At 46.3% G+C, this 23,776-nt stretch overlaps 1 protein-coding gene across 1 annotated transcript in view; it reads left to right on the top strand.

Moving 5' to 3' along the window:
• The window catches only part of Wwp2 (WW domain containing E3 ubiquitin protein ligase 2), a 150,995-nt gene that overhangs the window by 36,809 nt on the left and 90,410 nt on the right, over positions 1-23,776 (top strand). The window contains exons 5-6 of the mRNA XM_036188023.1: positions 11,736-11,873; positions 14,845-14,941. Of these exons, the coding sequence (XP_036043916.1) occupies positions 11,736-11,873; positions 14,845-14,941 (235 nt within the window). The remainder of the gene's footprint in view (positions 1-11,735; positions 11,874-14,844; positions 14,942-23,776) is intronic.

The following is a 23,776-nucleotide window of genomic DNA, read 5'->3' on the forward strand; positions in this document are numbered from 1 at the left end:
TTTTAAGGGGATCCTCTGCTTTGGGAAACTGGTGCCTCGTTAGCTGGATGGTTGTAATGACTGAGCAGTTCTGGACAGGGGTGGGGGTGTAGGGATTGGCGTGAGGGGGCAGGAGGAGCTTCATGGATGTTAAGGACAGCTCCTCTTCTTTGCTTCAGAGACCACAGTTTCTGCCCTGCCAGGACGCCTCTTTGATTCCTACATCTGTTCTTTGCGACGACATCTGACAATTAAATGCTAGCTTCATCTCACTCTATCCTCTGGAGTGATTACATGTTTACATGTCCACATAGACCCCCTTTCTCTCCATGACCACCTTGTGCAGGTGACCCACAGATTTCCGTTTCTAGTCTCCGTCTCTGCCCGGAGCCCATCTCTCTTGTTTCTGAGGACTCCGTAGTTCTTGTGGGTATGTCAGAACCTTCAACATGGCCACCACAGTGTCCAGAGCTGACTTTGTCACCGCCTCTGAGAAGTGACCCTGTCTCAGTACTCCAGATTCCAAGGTCTAGAGTCACTTTAAGTTAGTGAGAGACCCAGGGGTGGTCGTTGGGACCCTGCCCCTCTTGCTAACCCCACTTTCTAATCTGTTTCACAGTTCTCTTGGGATGTACTTTGGCAGGCTTGCCCAGTTTTAAAATTTATTTTATTATTACTTTATAAATTATGTGCGTATGTCTGTGTGTGAGTTTGTGCAAATGGAGGAGGCCAGAAGAGGGTGTTGGATCCCCTGGAGCCAGAGTACAGACAGTTGTGAACTTTTTTTTTTTTTTTTTTTTTGAGCTGAGGATCGAACTCAGGATCTTGTGCTTGCTAGGCAAGCGCTCTACCACTGAGCTAAATCCCCAACCCCTATTGTGAACTTCTCGAAATGAGTGCTTGGAATTGAACTTGGCTCCTCTGGAAGAATAGTATATGTTTTTAACTACAGAGCCATCTCTCTAGCCTCTGCTTACAGTTTTGTTTTTTTTTCTTTTTTCTTTTGCAAAAGGGTTTCATGTAACTCAGAGTGGGCCCACACTTACTAAGTAGCTGAGGATGGCCTTGAACTCGTGGTCATTGTGCCTCTGCCCATGTGCTGGGATCACAGCTGTGCCCTGCCATGTCCAAGGAGGACAGCTCCTTTCTTCTTCATCTCTTTTTCTTAGCTGCATCCTTTCCTGGTCCCTAATGTTTTCGTCTGTGGCCTCTCTGTCTGTCTGTCTATCTGTCTCTGCCTTTCCTTCCCTCTAGCTTGTTTTCTACACTGGAGACAGAATGAATTTTGAAAACACTAAGCTGATCTTGTCATGTAAAAAATAAAAGTTAGTAAGTACCACACTATTATACTTCAGATAGTAAAAAAACGAAAACCAAACCAAGCCTATTAAAGGCCAGCACGAGGCTTTGCAGTGTTTGGCCCTGGCTAACGCTTTGCCTCATTTGGATCACATACCGCTGCAGCCCCATTCACCTCTGCTAGGCTTTTTAAAAACAATGATTTGTTTATTTTTTATGTGCATTGGTGTTTTGCGTGTGTGTGTCTATGTAAGGGTTTTGGGTCCCCTGGAACTGTTGTTATAGACAGTTGTGAGCTGCCATGTACATGCTGGAAATTGAACCCGGGTCCTCTGGGCTCTTAACTACTGAGCCATCTCTCCAGCTCCCTCCACTAAGCTTCTTGAATGTGTCTAGCTCATTGTGCCCCAGAACCTTTGCCTAATGATCTTCCTCATACCCACCCCCACTCCATCACCTGCTGTGCGGAACTTGAGGTCACCATTGAATTGGACTGTCATCTTATGCTTTTCTTGATGCTTTCACAGGCCAAGAAACAGGCTGCTCATGACACTATACATGCTATACACGAAGCTTTCTCACAGAGGCCACTTTACATTGCTTTGTTATTCGTTACTGGTGTTCTCCCGGGGAGTTGGGTGCTTCCTAGAGGCAGGGACCGTGTCTGCTTTCTTTGTCCAGCAGAAGCAAGCTTCTAGCAGGGTCTGACAGACATGAGTGCTCAGCAACTGTTTCTTGAAGAAATGAACAAGGAGAGAAAGAACAAATCTAGGGCTGCGGGTGTAGCTTAGTCGGTAGTGCTTGCCTAGCATGCACGGAGCCCTGGCTTCTGTCCCCAGGACCTCACACAATGGGGCGTATTGGAGGACACATCAAAAGTTCAAGATCGGGGCTGGAGAGATGGCTCAGAGGTTAAGAGCACTGGCTGTTCTTCCAGAGGTCCTGAGTTCAATTCCCAGCACCCACATGGTGGCTCACAACCATCTGTAATGAGATCTGGTGTCCTCTTCTGGCCTACAGGCACACACGCAGGCAGAACATTGTATACATAATAAATAAATAAATCTTAAAAAAAAAATTTCAAGATCATCCTCAGCTACGTTGAGATCCCTAGGCCAGTCTGCTCTACATGAAACCCTGTTTCAAAACAAAAACAAAAGAAATGTTTATCCATTAGTTTTATAAAATGAGTCCATTTTCTAAAAAAGAGCTCATGAGATCCTCTGTAGACTTGAACTGTGCTTAGTTGTGAGGAAGGGTGGACTCCCAGCAATGGCACACAGAGGCTTCAGGGCCAAGCTAGAGTCTGTCCCAGGAGGCCCAGGGAAGGTGGGGTGAAGCAGAACCAACCTTGTATTCTTCACAAGAATTCTAGTGTTTCCAGCCTGATTCAGTGAGGGGGGAACATCTTAATTTGTTAGGCATAGACTACAGTTGGAAGCTAGAGAAACCTCATAACGCTAAACTCAGGAAGCCCCTGGCTTCCTATGCTGCAAAGGGGATGTGAAAGAGTCCTCTCTTTCAGTCTGGGGAACTGCCAGCCTGTGTGTGTCTGAGTTATGGGGAGCTGGGAAAGACCGTTGACTCTGCCCTTCTGGAATTTCCCCTGGTTCTGTCTCTCTGTACACAGCTTCTCACAGTTACATGTAGAATGAACACCAGCCTGCCAATGAATGCTCTACTTATTTTCACTTCCCTGCTGGGCCTGTGGGATTTTGAGCAGAGGGAGGCAAGAAGAAGGTGGCTGGCCCCACCCAGCAGTTCTGTTAAGGCTAAATAAAGCTCTTCTTCTTCGGCCTTGAAACACTCAAGCCTCAAACATGGTCTACCCTAAAACTACCCTACTTTTGTGTCATCTCCTCTTTTTCTTTTCAGATTTCCAGGTAAATTCTGAATTAGGATGAAAAAGAAAACTTTTTCCTTTGAAAAGCTTTGTGTGTACAGGGCTGGGGACATAGCTCATTGTTAGAGTGTGTCCATAGCATCTTGGGCAGGAGTCCTAGGTTCCATCCTCAGCACTGGGGAAAAACATATGGACCTGCATGTATGCTTGTTTTAGATTTATTTATTTTATTAGATATGTGTGAACTACTTGTGTGGATGTGCACCACGTGAATGCCTGGTGTCTGAGGAGTCCAGGAGAGGGGATGTATATTATGGATGGTTGTGAGCCACCATGTAGATGCTAGGAATTGAATCTGGGTTCTGCAAGAGCAATATGTGCTCTAAACTGCTAAGCCACCTCTCCAGCACCATGTATATATGCTGTCAGAGAGGGATGAGAAAAGGCTCTCTGTTAGAAAGTTCTTTCATACACTTCTGTGAAAGTGTCCATGCCAGAGCTCTGGATTTTATAATGGGGTCGTATTCTTGTGGCATGGCTTGACAGCCCCACTTTATGTAGTTTGCCTTTTGTTGGTAAAGGAAGGTAATTGCCACACCCTACATATCCATCCTTGCTTATTAGTACCATATTCAGATAGCATGTCAAAAACCCAAGGCAGCACTGGCTCTTTGCAGTCAGGAATTGTTAGCCTACAGCCACTAGCATGTCCTGGCCTTGCAGTCAGGAGAACAAGAGTAAGAGAGCCCTCTCTCTGCTTAATTGATGCACTTTGGACCTTTTGCAAACTGTATGTGTGTGAGGTTGTGTTCTTGGTAAGTGGTTTTTTGTAAATTTACAGATACTCTGTGTCTTAATATGCTGACCTAGGGGAAAATTAAAAACTAATGAACAAAGTAAAACACAGTAAAAATATTAAAGTTTAAAGAATAGCCAAGTGCTGGTGAGGTGGTTCATGAGTAAACATGCTCAGCCTGCAAGCCTGATGCTGTCTGCACTTGAACCCTGGAACCATACAGGTGGAAGCAGAGACCTGACTCCACAAAGTTGTCCTCATACGACGTGCATGCCTCCCGATCACTGGGGTTATAAGCGCGTACACACACACCACACACACACACACACACACACACACACACACACACACTTGAGGGGATAGAGAGAACAGCCAAGTCCCCTCCAAAATCAGTTGCTGTGACTTACTTTCATTTTAAAGAAGTGGTTCAGCGGTTGACTACAAGGTACCTAGCTTCAGAGCTATTCTGCTTTGGTCTCGTTCCTTGTTGGCAGCATGAACAGGCTCCTGATATCAGCCAGCTTATTTAGATTTTATTTTTATTTATTTATTTATTTTTGTTTTTCTGACACAGATTTTCTCTGTGTAGCTTTGCACCTTTCCTGGAACTCACTTGGTAGCCCAGGCTGGCCTCGAACTCACAGAGATCTGCCTGCCTCTGCCTCCTGAGTGCTGGGGTTAAAGGCGTGTGCCGCCGCCACCACCACCCTCAGCCAGCTTATTTTCTGAGACTCCCAGTAGCTGTAACTGTTAATTAAAGTTATGTGGGGTTTTTTTTCCCTTAAAAGAAAATTATTACAGGGCTGGAGCAGTGGCTTAGTGATTAAAGGCACTGGCTGCTCTTCCAGAGGATCCAGGTTCAATTCCAAGCACCTACATGGCAGTTCACAACCATCTCTAGCTCTAGTTTAGGGGATCTGATACCCCATTTTTTCCCTTTGTGGGCACTAGGCACGCACATGGTGCACAGCACTCATATACATAAAATTAATCATAATAAAAAAGAATGCTTACTTTTCTTCCAGAGGACCCTGGTTTAGTTCCCAATGCCCACATTGGGCAGCTTACTCTAGCTCCAGAGGATCCAATACCCTCTTGTGGGAGGCATTCTTACATGTATATGCCCCTAACACATAATTAAGAATAAATACTTTTTAGGTGTATTTTCAGCGCATGTCATTGTGTGCTTGGTGCCCGAGGAGGTCAGAAGAGGGCATCAGGTGTGCACATGATCGTTTCTGTCTGCTAACCCCCCTTGCAAGTTTACTGTGAATCAGACAGGTCTCATCTGTGACTGCTCTGTAAGTAGCTGTAAAAGACAGTGACTTATTCAGTCACTTAGTTTCTGATTTTGTTTGTTACAACTGAGTCTCCCAGGCTGGTCCCAGACTTATGTGTACCCAAGGATGACCTTGAAGTTGTCATCCTCCTGCCTCTTCTTTCCAAGTGCTGGCTTTGTAGTTGTGCACCCCCATGCCTGTTTTGAAGATAGGGACTCTTAGCAATAGTGACCTCAGGCTGTTTCAAAGCTGAGTGGCAGAATACTGGATACTGGCTCTGGCATGCTTTCCAGCATTGGAAACACGGTAGTTCTTGGTGCCTATGATATAGCTAAAACCCCTTAACGATAATCACTTCATCCCATCCTGTCAACTACCCAGGCAGTGCTTTTTTTTTTTTTTTTTTTTTTTAAATTTTTAATTTCTCCAGTTGCCTTAAGAGAGTTTTATTATTTTGAAACAGTGTCTAAGGAGGCCCAAGCTGGCCCCCAACCTGTTATGTACCTGAGGATGCACTTGATCCTTCTGCTGGTGCCTTACATGTGCCAACACACTTGGCTGTTTGTTTTTTGTTTGTTTGTTTTTTGTTTTTTTGAGACAGGGTTTCTCTGTAGTTTTGGTGCCTGTCCTAGATCTCACTCTGTAGCCCAGGCTGGCCTCGAACTCACAGAGATCCGCCTGGCTCTGCCTCCTGAGTGCTGGGATCAAAGGTGTGCACCACCGCCATTTGTTTTTAAGATTAAGGTCTTGCTCCTAGCCCAGGTTGGCCTCAAGCTCAGCATCTTCCTGCTGCTGCCTTCCAAGTGCTGGGATTACAGATGCACACCACCACACCCTGCTGACAAGTCTGTCTTCTGCATTTGGCTTATTTGAATCAGACTCTGGAAAGGAGCACCGTGTCTGCTAAGGCTCTTATCCCAAGACTCTCTTTTTCACCCTTTTACTTTGTTGCCGAGTAAACAAGGCCGTTTATCTGGACCAGTTTCCCATCTTATGGATTTGGCTGCTGTGTCCCTGACATGCAGTTCAGTGTGTCCATCTGTCCCTGGCTTTGGCAAATTTATGAGTGAGCACATCAGCCCGCCCCAGGCTGGCATCTTTGTTCTTGGTGTGGCTGTTGTGCATTGCTCTTAGGAGGGATGGCTCTCTGGTTGTCTCCTTGCCTTGCTGGGTAGTAGAAGGTTCTCTTGCAGTATCCTTGCTTTCCCTCAGATTCTAGAAGCCATATCCTGTTGCTGTCTGCCCACTGATATAGAGTAGTATCACAAGATTTTGGTGATTGGTTGGGACTTCAAATGGAAGAGTATGGTCATATGTGACAAGTACATTTGCTGAAGCTGGCCTGAGCTGGTGCCTTTGCCTTTTTGGTAGAACTGATGTCTCTTGCCAGAGTAATACTTTTATTATTATATGCTCCATTTTGCCCTAATCAAATCTGACTTCTGCTAACCCATGTTCTCAATTAGCCCCTGATTGCAGTCCCTGCCTTTCCTCTAAAACTTGGATTCCTGGAGACTGCAGCCTTGTGGATATGCTCTCGGGGGAGGGGGGTCTTTCCAATAAAATACCAGAGAGAAGTCCCAGGTCAAGTTTTCTTAGATACTGCATTCTTGGGAGACAGTGAATTGCCTCACCTCTGTCATGGCAGTGACTTCCAGGCTGGCTTTGTCTTATTTCAGCCTGTTTCTCCTGTAGCCGGAGGGACTGTTGAGTAGAATCGGTCACATCCCTTGCACACAACCCTCCCCTGGGGCCCTATCTTATGCAGAGTAAATGCCCAGGGCCTTACATGGCTCTGAGGCATTCATTATTCATGGGCTCCAGTTGCCTGTGCTCTCACCTGCTCCAACTACCCACTTTTCCTGGCCTTCTGCAGACAAGCCTGGTGTGCTCCACCTGGTGACTGGCCGCTTTTTCCTCTCCCTTGACTGGCCTTCTGTTGGATCACTGCTTGACTCTCAACACCATCCTCTCAATTATTCATCTCTCCCCATTGCAGGGGACTCTTCACCCAAAAGCTTCCCCCAGCTTAGTTCCCTCCATCCTTTCTTGTTCTTTTTTTAAGATGTATTTGCCACTGTCCTTTTTGTTGTTTGTTTGTTTGTATCAAACAGGGCCTGACTGGTTTGGAACTTGCTGTATAGACCAGGCTGGTCTCAAACTCAGAGATTCTCTGCCTCCCAAATGCTGAGATTAAAGGTGTATGTACCATGTACAGCTACCACCCTCTTTCTTTGTTTATTTGAGAGAGGTTCTCATGTAGCCCAGGCTGGCCTTGAACTTACTATGTAGCTAAGACTGGTCTTGAACTCCTGATCCTTCTGTCTCTAGCTCCTGAGTGCTGGAATTATAGGTGAGAACTTCTGTGCCCCTTCTAACAGAAGTATGCAGTTAGGTTTTTAAAACTTTGCTTTTCTAGCCTGGGGAGACAGCTTATGTTAAAGCACTTGGTTTTCAAATGTAAGTCCTGGGACTGGCTCTCCACATCCTCTGTAAATGCTAGGTGATTGTGGCAACTCACCTGTAACTCCAGCTACCAAAGGCAGAGACAAGGGGATTCTAGAGCAAACTGATAAGTGGGCCTAGTGATCGGGAAGCTCTGGATTTGATTGAGAGACCCTGCCTCCATGAATAGGTAGAAGACTACACGAAGTCAATCACCAATATCAACCTCAGGCCACAACATACATGAACATACATGTACAAAACATGCATACATGCATGCACACCACATACACAGGCACACCAAGGATGCACACATGAAAATGAAAAAAAAGAAAACCTTGCTTATTTTCTGCTTCCTCACAGCTGTTGCAGACCCTCTTGTTCCCATGAATCACCAGGTGTGCAGAACAGCTGGTACAGAGTGCACCATGTGGACTGTGAGGCCAAGGGTAGTGTGCTTCGCTGATCTCAGTCTGGTTACAAAAAGTGCCCTTTTCACGGGGGGTGGGGGTGGGAGATGGGGGGGTGGGGGATGGGGTGGGGTGGGGTGGGGATGCGGTGGTATGTTCCTTTTCCTTTCTCCTCTCCCTCCTTTTGTTCCTCTTCCCTTTCCTGCTAAGGATTGAACCCAGGCCTCAGGGATGCTAAGCACATGCTCCGCCACTGAGCGGCAAGCCCAATTCCTGTAGGCTAGTTTCTTTTTTATTTTTAATTATGTGCACGCGCACTTGTGTGAGAGTGTGTGTATGCGTGTGTGTATGTGTGTGTATGAATGTAGGCATGATTGCCGTGACTCAATTGTGGAAGTTAAAGGACAGCTTTTAGGAGTCCGTTCTTTTCTTCTACCACATGGGTCCTGGGGCTCGAACTCAGATCACCAGGCTTAATGACTAGCGCCTTTACCCACTGGGCCATCTCACCAACCACGCACAGGTTTCTTGATTTTTTTTCTCTTTTGAATTTTTATTGTACATATGTGAATGTTTGGCCTGCATGTTTGTACGTGTACATGCTTGGTGCCTAAGGAGGCCAGAAGAGGGTGTTGTGTCCCTTGAGACTAGAGTGACAGGCAGCTGTGAGCTGCCATGTGGGTGCTGGGCTGGAATTCAGGTCCTCTATAAGAGTAAAGCGTGTAGCCCAGGCTCACCTGCAACTCACTGTGTAGACCAGGCCTTGAACGCAAGTCAGTCCTCCTGCCTCAGCCTGCTGAGTGCTGGTGTTACAGAGTGAACTAGTCCTGGCTAGGTTTCTTGATTTTAGGCAGTGCCTCCCAGAGTAGTAGACAGATTTGCTGGGAGAGAAAGGGCCTTTGTAGAGTCGTGAGAGCGGGTGTAAGGAGACCAGAGGGCCCAAGGTGAGGTGGGCAGCTCCTGTTTATGACTAAGATTCCAGGTATGTTTCCCAGCCACACTTGGGCCTTTCAGCCTTGATGTATGCTCCAGTCTGTTCCTCAGTTACCTAATGGTTTCTTTAGTCCCATTATGCATTGTAAGGCTCCCCGACTCAGGGTTTTTTTTTTTTTTTTTTTTTTTAAAGAAAATAATAGGGTGTACTGTTCTCAGTGGTTTAATTTTTTAATAACTTTGCCAATTAAAAAAAACTTTTCCAACTGTTTATTATGAAATTCACAAATGTACAGAATTAAAAGGGTGATGGAAAAAACACCCAGTGCCCCCCACCTTGACCCTCACGTGACATTTCATCACATCTGCTTTCTCTTCTCTGCATGTGGTGTGTGTGTGTGTGTGTGTGTGTGTGTGTGTGTGTATGTATGTGTGTGTGTGTGTAAAAGTGGAAGCCAGAGGAGTATGTCAGATGTTCTGATCCATCACTCTCTACCTTACTTCTTTGAGACAGAGTTTCACTGAGTCCAGAGCAAGGCTAGTTGCCAACAAACTCCAGTCACCGCCCCAGCAGTGTTGGGGTGACAGGAATGCAGTCACATGTGACTCTAAAAAGTTTTTGTTTGAACTGTTGGTGTTATTATTATTTTTAAATTTTTTATGTGCATGGGTATTCTGCCTGGGTGTGTGTGTACCATGTGAGTGCTCAGTACTCTTGGAGGCCAGAAGAGGGTGTTGGAACCACTGGAATTGGAGTTACAGATGGTCGTGAGCTGCCGTGAGAGTGCTGGGAATTGACCCCAGGTCCTCTGCAAGAGCAGCAAGTGCTCTTAACTGCTGCGCCGTCTCTGCAGCCCCCATATCTGGCTTTTTTATTTTAATTTTCGTATGGTGCTGGGACCCAGCTCAGGTCCTCATGCATGTGCTCTTACCTGCTGAGCTGCCCCCCCCCACACTCCGTGTGCAGTTTTTGTCGAATCATTTGAAGGTAGACTGCAGCTGTTATGACTTTCTTCTGGAAATTGCGGTCTATTCTCCTGTAAAGCCACTTGGGATCTGTGCAGGTACGTTCACAGTCTGTTACACATCTCCCAAGTGTGTTCTTACAGGAACTGGCCAAGGTGGCTCCCATTCATCTATAAGCCCTGCGTTCCCCTGTGATGATGGTCGTATAGCTTGGAAGGTTTTGTGGAGTTTGCAGCTGCAACCTAAAAAGTCCCAGTTAGACTAAGGGGATGCTGTACATTTTACCTCTCGACAGGGACCCCCAACCATAAAATTATTTTGTTGCTACTTCATAACTATACTTTTGCTACTGTTACGATTTGTTGTTTTTTCCTTTAAACTATGTGGGTATGTTTGTGTCTGTGTGGGTATAGGTTGCCCTTGGAGGCCAGGAGCGGGTGTCAGATTTCCTGGAGCTGGAGCTAAAAGTGGCTGTGAGCTGCCAGATGGGAGTTAGAGGAGCGAACTCCGTTCTGTGTATGAGTTGTGCCTGTCCTAACTGCTGAACCTTCTCTCCAGACCTTCTGTTATGTTGTTTGTTTTTTTGGTTTTTTGAGACAGGGTTTCTCTGTGTAACAGCCCTGGCTGTCCTGGATCTCGCTCTGTAGACCAGGCTGGCCTTGAACTCACGGAGATCCGACTCTGCCTCCCGAGTGCTGGGATTAAAGGCATGCCCCACCACTGCCCGGCTCTGTTAACTTCTTAAAGGGGCTGGGTCTATCTTAGGTTAGAAGCTGGCTTTCATTTTTCTGCCCGCTGGGGAGAGGAATGATCCCCAGAAAATACAGATTTACTTCAGTGCTTATGAAAACTCTTTATTCATAGACTGCCTTGATCTAGAGCAATGGTTCTCAATCTGTGGGTCCCAGTTCCTTTGGGGGTGAACAGTTCTTTCACAGGGGTCGCCTAAGACCATCAGAAGACACAGATATTTACATTACGATTCATAACAGTAGCAAACTTACAGTTTTGAAGTAGCAATGAAATAATTTTATGGGGGGGTCATCACAGCATGAGGAACTGTAGTAAAGGTTGTAGCATTAGGAAGGTTGAGGACCACTGCTCTAGAGACAGGAATGATAGTTTAGAATAACGTAACCACAGCAACACATGAAATGAAGTGTGGGTTGGGTACAGGGCAGGTGAGGAGGGAGAATCCAGCATGAGGCAATTCCTTCCCAAACCGGTGGACATCTGCCTGCTGGTTCTCACTTTGTAACTATTGATGGACCTAGAGACGGAGGCTCCAGCTCCCACCTGGACCAAACTGAAGAGAAGGGAAGTGTTCATTGTGGGTAGATACCTGCCTGACTGGAAGCTGTTGAGTGTACCCTGACTCAGGACAGGTGGGCTGGGGTGTGTGCAGGGGTGTTTCTTGTTTTGTCCTTCCTATGCATAGTAGGGGTGTAGCACGCCCCCAGTTCTTTTCTGTGCCCCATCAGTAGCCTTGCTCTCTGTGTCCTAGCTCATAAGCAAGCACACATAAATCAGTAATGTAAAGATGTCGTAGCTAATGTGGGATATAGTGTCCCGAGAAACAGTGTGGGTTTCCCAACTGCCCAACATGAAGTTCATTACCGTTCAGCACGTTCCACCCCCTCTGCTTCTCATGCCACAGGACACTGGAAAGGCGAGAAAGCACTGCGGGAAGCCAGAGGAGGTGGAGTGGAGGCCTCCAACGGGAAGAGACCTTCCTGACTGTGCATTTGACTGAGTCTGTCCATGTTGCATTTTGTATCACACAGTGGAGAACACACAACTGACCCTGAACCTGCAGACAGAGAACAAAGGCAGTGTTGTCTCTGGAGGAGAGCTGACAATTTTCCTGGATGGGCCAACTGTTGATCTGGGAAGTGTGCCTAATGGCAGTGCTGTGACAGACGGTGAGTGCCGCCCTGCTCCCCAGGCTGTGCCAGCATAGGGGTGGTAGACAGAGGTGCTGAGATTGTTCTCTGTTAGCCATCTCGGGTAGAGTACTAGTTAGCCAGCCCCGACTTAGAGCTAGCTCTGCCTCTTCTTAGTCTCCCAGGTCAAAACGACGAGTTTTCAAGGACCAAAATAAATGTCACATCTCTGTGTGTGATTGTTTGGATTGTTTGGCAGAGAAAAGCATCTTTTCATCCCATATGGGCCATGGAAATAAAACCTCTTTAACAAATGTGATTCTGGTTAAGTCTCTGGGGAGCCTGAGTGTATTCCTATAAGATGGTTGGCTGGGGAGGAACTGTGTAGCCTTGTGGAGATACACACTAGCAAAAACAAACTAGCAGCTGAATGAAACTGGATAGTCAGTGTCCCCTGCTCTGACTGAGTGTGTGGCAATGTTGGTAGTTTGTTCCGTTTGATCTAGTCTGAAATTAGTCACTTCTGGATCTAGCAGGAAGTGATTTCATGGAGTCTAAGGTCTGGAGTGGGTTGTTTCTCTCTCCTTTTCCTCATTAAATGTTTTGTTAGGTGTGATGTAAGATGGAACTTCTCAGAGTAAGCACACTTCCTGTAGCCTCAGGTGAAGTGTGAACTCCCAGTTCAAAGGCAGGGTCCACGGGTGGGCAGGCATCTCAGTGGTTGGGAAGAGCTTACCTGCTGAGAAGAGTCTGCCCTGGGTCTGGAGGGATGGCTTCCCAGTGGGGAGCACTGGCTGCTCCTGCTGAGGACCTGGGTTCGGTTCCCAGCACCTACATGGCACCTCGCAATCATCCATAACTCCAGTTCTGAGGAGTCTGATACCTTCTGACCTCCACCACATCAGGCACACATGGTACACAGACATACACAAAGGCAAAATAAATACACTAACAAATAAATAAATCTTACCCTCCCCCCACTAAAAAAAAACAAAACAAAACAAAACAAACAGCCTTGCACTGGGCTGAGCTTTGCTTGAGGTATTTTTGGTGCCTCTCTTTTTTGTTTATTTGTTTTTGGGTCTGTTATTATTTTGTGTGCTTCAACATGGACGAGCAACCATCTCTCATTGATTCATTCAGTTGTATGTAACTGAATAAATACCTGGTACATAGTAGGTCTTAATCCAGCCGCTGGCCACATGACAGTGGGCAAAACTCGAGACTCCTTGAAGTTTCTAACCTCTTGGCAGTGGGGGAGGGAGAGGGAGACATCCAGTGAGTAAGTACAGGAAGAACACCTAAGTGTCACCATGACAGGACCTCTGACAGAGGGGCAGGCTGGTCTGAGGTTCCTGTCATCTGCGGGCACCTCGTCGAAATGAGGGAGGTCTTCTCGGGAAGTCGAGAGCTGGCCTATGAGTTCGGACAGTGGGAGAAAGGAGTGGGTGGGTCTGTGATGAAAACAGCAGTTGGGGTGACTGGATTCTAGGGAGCAGCAGGGAAAGGATGCAGAGGTGGGTCTAACTCTGAGTATGCCACCTCAGAGCCCATGGTCAGGATGGTGAACATTACCCTGAGAAACAGAAGGCTGCTGCTCAAGGATGCTGTTTTCCCTCCTCTGTCTTCAGGGTGTCACTCTGTAACCTTGGCTGCCCTGGGACTCCCTGTGTGGACCATGTCAGCTTTGAATTCATAGAGATCCATCTGCCTCTGCTTCTCAAAGGTGTGCACCACCGTGCCTGGCTTCTGTTGTTTTTGTTTGTGTGTTTTCTTGTTTTTTGTTTTTTTAGACAGAATCTCACTATGTAGCTCTAGCTGACCTAGAACTCACTATGGCCTCAAACTCACAGAGACCCATTGGCTTAAAGACTAGTGCTACCTCAGCTGGCCTCTTTTAAAAAACATTTTGTTATTACATTAGAAAATTTATCGTGTGGGACAAATGTGTGGAGGTCCCAGGACAACTTGTGGGAAATGACTCTGTCTGAGGGATCTGGGCATTGAACCCAGGTTGTCAGGTGTGGTGACAAGTGCCATAATTCTGGCAGAGCTATCTCTCTGGTGCATGCTGTTTTTTTTTTTTTTTTTTTTTTTTTTTTAATCTTCTTCATTCTTACACAGTATTGGTTACAAAGGGCCATTTTCATGAGCATGTATAATGTCCTTTGTGCACACTCTACCCCCATGCTCCTTCACCTGCTCCTCACCATTTTCTAGTTAGTCCCTTTGTTCCCAGCCTTTCACTTCTACCTTTATGTCGCATATATATGCATACTTTAAAAGATTGATTTTCATTTTTTTTTTTGTGGTATATATGTGTGTTTGCCACGTGTGTAGGTGCCCCCAGAGTCCAGAAGGAGGGACTCTGAGCTTGAATTACAGATGGTTGTGAGCCATTTGATGTGGGTGCTAGGAATCAAACTCTTGTCCTCTGGGAGCAATAATTGTTCTTAACCACTCGGACCATCTCGACAGTTCCATATATGCATGATTTCCTGTTTGTTTGTTTGTTTGTTTTTTGGATAAGATCTTAATGTATTGCTCAGGCTGGCCTTGAACTCATTGTCACCCAAGCTCGCTTACTGTGATATACTGTTTTAGCCTCAGCTAGCCATTGGAAAACCTTTTAGGTAAAGAGTGACATGTTCTATTTTGGCTTTGCAAGCTCTGTTTGCATTGTGGAAAATGCCCCCATTTTGTGTGCTCACTTAGACCTACCTTTGAGAGGTGGGAGTTCATCTGGTACATAAGGCAGGCTACCTGTTAGTGTCTGGGATGTTCTTGAATATATTGGAGGAGAGACATTGCTTTCTAGGTTTGAGTTCCATCTGTGTGATCTCACATGATTGTCTCTACTCCATAAGGATTACAGGGTGCCTACAGCTGCCAAGAAGTCCCTGTCCCATCATGGTGGGTAACTCCTAAAATCCAGCTGCCTGGTGGCTAGCTCTCAAACAAGGGCTGAATTTCTCAACATTTCTGTCTTTTCTTGTGATTGATCCCCTAGGATCACAGCCACCTTCGAGAGAATCCAGCGGGACTGCTGTAGCTCCAGAGACTCGGCACCAGCCCCCCAGTACAAACTGCTTTGGTAGCAGATCTCGGTAAGTACCCCCAGTTGGTGATGGCCCTGGGAAGGTGCTTGAGGCTATGGAAAACACACTGGCAGTGGCAAGGAACCACACATTTAGAAACTTGAAACTTTCTAGTCCCTGATGCGGTCTGCTAAGGAGTCCGTGGGGGAGTACAGTACTCCGCATTTTCGGGAGAGTCAGCAGTACACTGACCAAGATTGGGGCTGACTAGGTTGGCATTTGGGTAAGATGAGACCTGTTGAATAGACCTTGACCTTCTCTTATCCATCAGGGGCTGTGGTGGTCCTAATGCATGGAGAACATGGTTCTTTGGATGTAAAACTTTCTGACTGCATTTCTCTTTTGGGGGGTGGCTAATGGTTCTCATTCCAATGTAGGTTAAAACCTTCTATGCTGAGGGTCTGAGCTCATTTACACTTGTTATGCTTATTGTGGATGATGTGATTCTGCTTACTATTCCTTCTTATACCTGAATTTGAGGTCTAAACAAATTTCCATGGCAACTGAATTCTTAGGCAAGAGAATAGTTTTAAATGTATTGGATAGATGGTGGTGGTGGAGGAGGAGGAGGAGGAGGAGGAGGAGGAGGAGGAGGAGGATGTGTTTAGTGTTTATTGCAATGTACAAAATCCCCAGACATTTTCAGAAAGGGTATCATATGAATGTAGTTTGTGAATATTATCTTCTTACAGTGAGAAAATTGCTGTTGGAAATCTTCCCATGCAAATCCCAGAGGGTACAGAATAATGCTTTTGGGAAATAGAATTGTGTTCCAGCCAGTGTCCACAGCATCTGACAGATTCCCTTGAGTACAGAGGTCAGCTTCTTAATTGGTTTGTTGTGGCTTTATGAGGTTCAGGTGACCAGAACTTCTTGTTAGCAAGAGAGAGTGGATGTTTGGACCTTTGCCTTTGAGACCCCGGTTTCACTAGATGCTGAGAAGCTGCTTCTCTGGTCTCATTTCTCCTGGTTTGTCTAAAGTCACCTCAATTGAAGACCAGTCGCATTTTCTGTCACTTGCTGTGCTAGATGGCTTATGAGAGGTAATATATAGTTAGGTCTTACAGGGTTAGGACCTGTGATGTGTTTGGCAAGTATTGTATCAACAAAAGAATGATCCAGAACTGGAGGGAACAGAATCTCTTCAGTGGTGACTAGCTTGAGCAGGGGTGCCTCAGCATCTCTCCCTTCCAAAACTGGTTTCTTTTCTTTAGTGCTTAGTAACTACTTCCTTATTTTTCTTTTAGCTGGACTTGGAAGCTTTGGGTCAGACACATTGATGCCACTTAACTTGAGGCTCAAAGGATGACTCAAGCATGAGCCTTGCAAACATGAGGACCTGAGTTCAATTCCAGCACCCTCATAAAAGTTCTGGGCATGGTGTTACTTGTATTCTCAGTGGTGGTGGCAGCAGTGAGGGCGAACTGCAACAGGAGGTCCCTGACCAGCCAGCCTAGCAGCCTACCTGGAGAGATTCAGGCCGGTGGAAGACTGTTTTAAAGGAGGTAGAAAGCATTCCGGAAGTTATTCTCTGGCTTTCACACATATGTGCCTGCACATGTACACCTGTACACATGTACACATTTGAAAAAGAGAAGAAGTTAGATTAGATTCTGTAATCTCTTTTCTTTCCCTCCTTCCCCTCCCTCCCTCCCTCCCTCCCTCCCTCCCTTTCTTCCTTCCTTCCTTCCTTCCAGGAACTCATATATCACAGGCTGGCCTTGAGCTCCTGATCCTCCTGCCTTTTACCTCCTAAGTTCGGAAATTGTACACATCTCTTCACCACATCTGGATTAACAATACCTTTCCATTTGTTTGTTTGGCTTTTGGTTTTTCAAGACAGAGTTTCCCTGGGTAGCCTTGGAACTCACTCTGTAGACCAGGCTGGCCTCAAACTCAGAGATCCGCCTGCCTCTGCCTCCCGAGTGCTGGGATTAAAGGCATGTGCTTCCACCACCGCCCGGCTAGAGTGCCACGGTTTTCAGGTGGAGGTCAGAGGCTAATTTGCTGGAGTCAGGTCTCTTCCACCATATGGGTTCTGGGGATCCAACTCATTACCAGGCTTGGTAACAAGTGCCTTAACTCACTGAGCCATCTCACCAACCTTGACAAATACCTTTTTAATGAATACATTCATAGGTAAAAGTATTAAAAAAATGGTGAGAAAAGCAAGGTTCAAAAAGGTATATACTTGTAGTCCCAGATTACTAGAGCCAGAAATTTGAGGCCAGCCTGAGCAATATAGGGAGACTATGCGTCAATAAAAGCAAGTACAATAAAATGGATGGGAAAATAGTCTTGAATTCAAGAGAATGGTTGATTTTGGCCCAAGGACACAGGAATAAGAAAGGCTATAAAGAAAGTATGCCTAAGGTCATGCTGTTTCTTAGCCTGTGTGGTCATTCCTGAATGTTCCTCTTTTTCTTAAAAACTGACGATATGTTGTACATTTTCCTAGGTTTATGGGTATATTTCACAATATAATAACTGAATAAAAAGTACCACCTGCCACCCTAAGGAAACTGAGCAGCAGGGGTACTGGGGTTGAATTATTGTATGTTCTTGAAGACAGACTTCAGATTCCCAAAGGTTCTGTAATAGCTACTTACATATATTCTGCCTGGTTTCCTGTGTAACAGATTAGCAAGTATTTCTAAGGGGATGCTCCATGCTGGCCTCTTAGGAAATCCAGCCCCAACCCCCCACCCCACCCCTACCCCGACAGAGTTTCTCTGTGCAGCCCTGGCTATCCTGGAACTCATTCTGTAGACCAGGTTGGCCTCAAACTCAGAGATCTGCCTGCCTCTCTTGGCCTCCTGCTGGGACAAAAGGCCAGTACCACCTCAGTCTTACAATCTCAGACCTCAGAGTTCAGTGGGGGCTCAGAGTCCAGCTGAAAGCCTGCCCCCTCCAGGTAACACCAGGGCCTACTTCATCTTGGTAGCCTGAGAGGGCTGGACACAGTCTGTTCCACATTTGGGTACGGTAGAAACAGGTGTGATCTGTCCCCCAGACTTGTTTCCATTGGTGTGCATTGTCTTCTGTGCAGCGTTGTCCCTGAGGAGCCGGTGTGGGATGAAGGTCTGAGGAAAGCGAGTGCTTGCAGGCACAGAGAACATGTAAGGATCCCTCATGTTCTGTTTCTGTGCTGGACTGAGGCTGGCTTTGGACACTTTGTCAGCTTCGGTTGGGAAGGACTCCCATGTCCCTGGTGCAGTGCACCATCGTTCAGGGTCCCATGCAGGGTCTTTATAGTGAGTTTAATTTTAGTGGTGGGAGAGAGTTTCATGGAGCAGACAGATGCATGCAAGAGAGGGGACCAGTAATGGCAGGTGCAAGGCTGAGCATTGTGGGCTGGGGGTTTGTCCTTTGTCTAGACATTCAGGACATGCCACATGATCTTAGGAGCTAAGGAGACCCAATGGGATGGATGTATATGGAGGGAAGAGGAGCCCAATGGAAAGGGCTGTACTGGAACTGGCAGCCTTCGTTGGGCTTTCCTGTGGGTTAGAAATGGTTGTGAAATTCCAGGCTGAAGTTGGAAAGCCGGGGTTGTCTGGATTCTCATTGTGGTTTGCTGTTTCTTGGTCACTTGTGAACCTCTCTTTTCTTTCTTCCTCTCTGTTGTGTGAGGTGAGTGATGGCAGAGGAAATCCAGCCAACAGTACTGTCTGCGTGGGGCCCATTTCTTTCCTGGCCCAGCCTTGTGGGGCCCTCTGACATGAATGCCGGCTTCTGCTGGAAGGTCTGGGAAGGTTCCATAGACGAGGAAATGAAACAAAAAAAGAAAGTGTGTTTTTATTTACTTCTAGCTTCATAAGGTTGCTATTTTCCCCTCTAGTGTTAGAGACTGAATAGTTTATGTATGTTAGGCAGATGCTCTGCTATTGATCTAGGGGGTACACCCCCGCCATCTTTTTTATTTTTAATTTATTTTATTTGAGATAGAGTTTCACGGAGTTATCTAGGTTGACTTTTTTTTTTTTTTTTAAGATTTATTTATTTATTATGTATACAGAAGAGGGCCCCAGATCTCATTACAGATGGTTGTGAGCCACCATGTGGTTGCTGGGAATTGAACTTAGGACCTCTGGAAGAGCAGTCAGTGCTCTCCACCTCTGAGCCATCTCTCCAGCACCTAGGGAGACCTTCAACTCACTCTTGTAGCTGGGACTGGCCTTGAACTTGTGATCCTCCTGACTCAGCCTCCCCAATAGTTGGGATTATAGGCCTGTGTTACCAGGTCTGGTGGAGCTTTTCATTAATAGGTCTTTACAAGGGGGTCTTGGTCAAGAAGCTGGCTATGTGGGCTCAGTTTGTGGTCCTTTATTATGTGTAGATCTGTTTGTTTTGAAATAGTGAATGTGAATGTTTTCTGATACTGGGAGCTGAACCTAGAGCCTTGAGCATGTCACACAAGCATTCTAGAATCTAACTATACTCTCAGCACTCCATATGCACATTTGTGGTGAGGGATGGAGATCTGAAGGCCTTGAGTTTGCCCAGCTCCTTCCAGCTCTCATTAGTTCAGATCTGCATTTGAACATGTTCCTCCCAGTGACGTTCTCACTGTGACCGTTTTAGGACCTCCTTGTAATAGTTTTCCGTCTCCCTCTGTGACACTTCTTTTTTGTCCTGCTATGACGAAAACCTCTTAGATTTATTAGCTCCCTTGCCTTGGCATTAGTAGCCTCCCTCCGCCCCCAGATTGAAAAGAGCTGTATTCTGGGAAGCCTTTACAGCCGAGAGTCTCTGGTGATCTCTGAATAGCTCATGGGCTATGTCTGCAGACAGCGGATCACAGACCAGAAAGACAAATAAACTCAGGCGGGGGAGTCTGCTGGGAAGCCCTGCGAGGGCCAGGGGAGACTGGGGAAGCAAGGCTGACAGGAGAGAGGGACTTTGGGAGCCGAGCCTTCGGGCGCCGGGCCGTTCTTCCAGTCATTGCTGGCTGCTGCCGCCCTTCTTCATGGCCCTGACCAAAGCTGACCTGGAGATGTTACCCTGCCAGCCTGAAATGGAGGTTAGCACCTTTCTGCTTCCCTAAAATGTGCCTACAGTCTCATTAGTGTTGCTGGGAGGAGAAAGGAACACATGTAAACTCATTGCGTCATTCAGTGGCAACAGTCACAGTCCCGCTTCCAGGGAGTCCGCAGGCTGTCTTCTGAGCAGCTGAGACTACAGACAGCATCTGGGGCATTTTCACAAGTAATTGTGGAGATTAGTACCATCTAAATATGCATATGGATGTACTGATTACCTATTAATAAAAGGGACATTACTGTACATTTACTTACTTGTATCTGTTTATTTCATAGCTAGCTCTTGGCGTTTCCTCTGTAGGGTAGGAGCCAAGGGAGAGGTGGTGTGTCCCAGCCAGTTGAGTAGATCTAAGAGTTAGGAAACCTGCTCTGTGCAGTGAACACACCGAAAGCCAAGCTCACAGTAGTCATGGCAACAGAAAGGTGGAAAGGCACAGTATCTGATACTAAGGACTCTGCAGCAGAACCTTAGGCAACAATCACAAGTACCCATAGTGTGCACATGTTAGTGCACACACCCGTACACCCAGAGTGCTGGTGTGCGCGCAGGCGAGAGTGAAGTGTGTACAGATAGTTTGAAGGCGTTTGCTGACCCAGTGAAATGGGGTGGGACAGTCTACAAGTAGAGTGTTCTGTACCGACAAAGCAGGGAAAGTGGGAGAGCCTGGCTTACTGGGGATGGGAGTTCTTTAGTCATGCTGGTATGTACCATGTACCTCAATCCAGCCGCCACCTGCTTTTGTGTGTTTTGTTTTTGTAAAAGCCTTAGAGAGGAGCCCAGGTGACACATTGTCACTCAGAGGCCATTGTTAATGCTAGGCCTCTGGCTCAGTGGTGTTCATTCTGTGGGTTTTGACAAATTCGTGGTGTCTAGCCACAGGTCTAGGCTCGAGCACCAGAGCCTCTGGCCTCTCTGCTCTCTCTGACTCCGGCTCTGGTCCCTAATTGTCTTCATGTTTTTCCTTTTCTGGAATTCTGCTCACTGTGGAGCTGTTTTCCGTTTAGTGTCATTGACTTGGAATACAGTGAATTTCCGTTGAGTACTGAGTAGTATTCCATCATCTGGATCCAGCATGTTTTATTTATCTATGGGCTAACTGAAGTGTGCTTTAGTTAGTCCTGAATTTACTACCTATGAACAGAGCTGCAGTTGGTAGCAGCTTCTCATCAGTGCAGCCATATTATACCAGAACTTTCCGGGAAGAGGGGCTGGGAGTCTTCCATCGCTGGGGGAGGGGAGCTACATGGGAATGCCTGGCACACTACACTTCAGACTAAAATCAGAAACCAATTGAGAGGATTTCTCTTCCTTGCAGAAATTTACATTTTACCTTTTTTTGTTTGTTTTGTTTTATGATTTAGGGTTTTGTTTTGTTTTGTTTGTTTTTGTTTTTCTAGACAGGGTTTTTCTGTATAGCCCTGGCTGTCCTGGAACTTGCTTTGTAGACCAGGCTGGCCTGGAACTCAAGATCCTCCTGAGTGCTGGGATTAAAGGCATGCGCTACCACTGCCCGGCTCACTCTTAAATAGGTTTAAGCTTCCCCAGTCTAGAGTCAGGCAGGCCTCCATATGAAGACACACAACCCTGACTAAAAACTAAACCTAGTACAGACCATTGGATGTCACCATTTCAGCTGTTAGCTTCCTGTCTAGAATCTGTGTGGGCCTCAGTTCTCATCCGTCTCTGGCACATAGCTGCCACAGCCACAAGCTCCTAGCCCCAACAAGCAAGAGGATTTTTTTTTTTTTTTTTTTTTTTTTTTAAAGAATTGAATGGGGCTGGAGAGATGGCTCAGAGGTTAAGAGCACTGGCTGTTCTTCCAGAGGTCCTGAATTCAATTCCCAGCACCCACATGGTGGCTCACGACCATCTGTAATGAGATCTGGTGCCCTCTTCTGGCCTGCAGGGACACATGCGGACAGAACACTGTATACATAATAAATAAATTAAAAAAAAAAAAAGAATTGAATGAGGACTGGGCTTGAGCAGTAGAGAATAGAGAAGAGACAGAAAAAACACTTCAAGCTTCCTAGGAGGTCTAATCATGGAGGAGACTGGAGGACAAGGGGGATAGAGGGGACTCTCGGGCTCTTAAACTGTGCTGTCATCCTCAGAGAAAAGGAACGGCAGAGAGAGGGTGTGTGTCACATCCCCTTCAGTGTTGGCTTTGGTGCTGGGCAGGCTCCCTGAAGTAGTGCTGCTTGGCTGTGGGAAACGTCATCTTTCTGAAATGGGGGAGAAGATTGGAAGCCAAACTTCAGAGACCCAGACTCAAACACTGCGTTCTTTTTTAAAATTTTATTTATTATTATTATTTTTTATTTTGTCTGCATTGGTGTTTTGCCTGCACAAATGTCTATGTGAGAGTGTTTGATCCTTTGAAACTGAAGTTATAGACAGTTGTGAGCTGCCATTGGGTGCTTTGCAAGCCAGGTCCTTTGGAAGAGCAGGCAGTGTTCTTAACTGCTGAGCCATCTTTCCGGCCCCAAACACTGTATTCTTGGGCATGGACATCAGGCCAAGATAAAGGGGACCACAGTTTAGAACGCAGGACTGATATTCTAGGACTTCTCAGACCTAGAAATCTGTGGCTAAAAGCGGAGTTCTAGAGAGAAGTCAATGAAAAGAGCACGCATCTCGGAGGAATGCCTCTTTAGTTAAACTTGGGCCGTGTGGAGTGTGTGGAAAGAAGAGAGCAGAGCTGACAGCAGACGCTCGGCACGGACGAGGATGGTAAGAGAGCAGCTGTGCAGGCGTCAGTGGTGACTGCTGGGCTGGGCTGAGGCCAGCCCTCCAGTGTGCTGCTGGAGCTCCAGAGCCCCCTGGAAAGTACCAAGGTTAACGGAGGAGGTAATTTGTGATGCCCAACTTTCTAGCCTAAGTAGAGCGACTCCTTTCAAATGCTAAAACAGTTCTCTATATGAGGCTCCCCCCATTTTGTAATAGGTAAAGGTAGTATAGAACTAAAACCTGGAATTTATAGCGCTTTACAGTTTTGTGAAGTTATATACCCGTATTAGAGATTCAGCAAAGACACTGGTCTCAGTATTCTTTGTGCCTCTTATCATTACTTTCAGTTTATTTATTAACTTGCCTCCCTCTGGCATCTGCCTCCAGCATCCTATCAATGTTATATTGATACTATATTAAGTCACCCAGACCTCCTCGTGCAGCCTACTTCGTAATACCATGACTTAGTCCTTTCCACAAACATTCTGTGCCTCAGATTCGGTGGTGGAAATCTGAGAGCATTCCTTTTTTCTTCTTCTAATTTTATTGAACTTGATTATTTTAAACACCATGGTGGCATATGCATATAATCCCAGTGCTTGGGAGGGTAAGGCCATCGTGAGTACCTAGCAAGACTTGTCGTATTGCCTCTTCTCAAAAGTTTGATTTATGCAAAAATTATCAGTGTATTCCATAAAAGTGGAGGACAGTAATAAATTGGCCATTCAAGAGAGGAATCATGGTAACCTTTGAGCAAAGATTTGAGGAGGCAATTCCAGTTCCAGGGGATGTGATGCTCTTCTTGCCTCCACAGACACCAGGCACACATGTGATACACAGACATACTTACGTCACAAATATTCATACACATATTTTTTAAAAATGATGACACCTTGGTAGATACTCATTAAATATTATAGCTGGGCAGTGGTGGCACACACCTTTAATACCAGCACTCTGGAGGCAGAGCCAGGCGGATCTCTGTGAGTTCAAGGCCAGCCTGGTCTACAGAGCAAGATCCAGGACAGGCACCAAAACTACACAGAGAAACCCTGTCTCGAGTCCTTCCCC

This window comes from Onychomys torridus, chromosome 5 (genome assembly GCF_903995425.1).
Source record: "Onychomys torridus chromosome 5, mOncTor1.1, whole genome shotgun sequence".
Taxonomy (NCBI): Eukaryota; Metazoa; Chordata; class Mammalia; order Rodentia; family Cricetidae; genus Onychomys; species Onychomys torridus.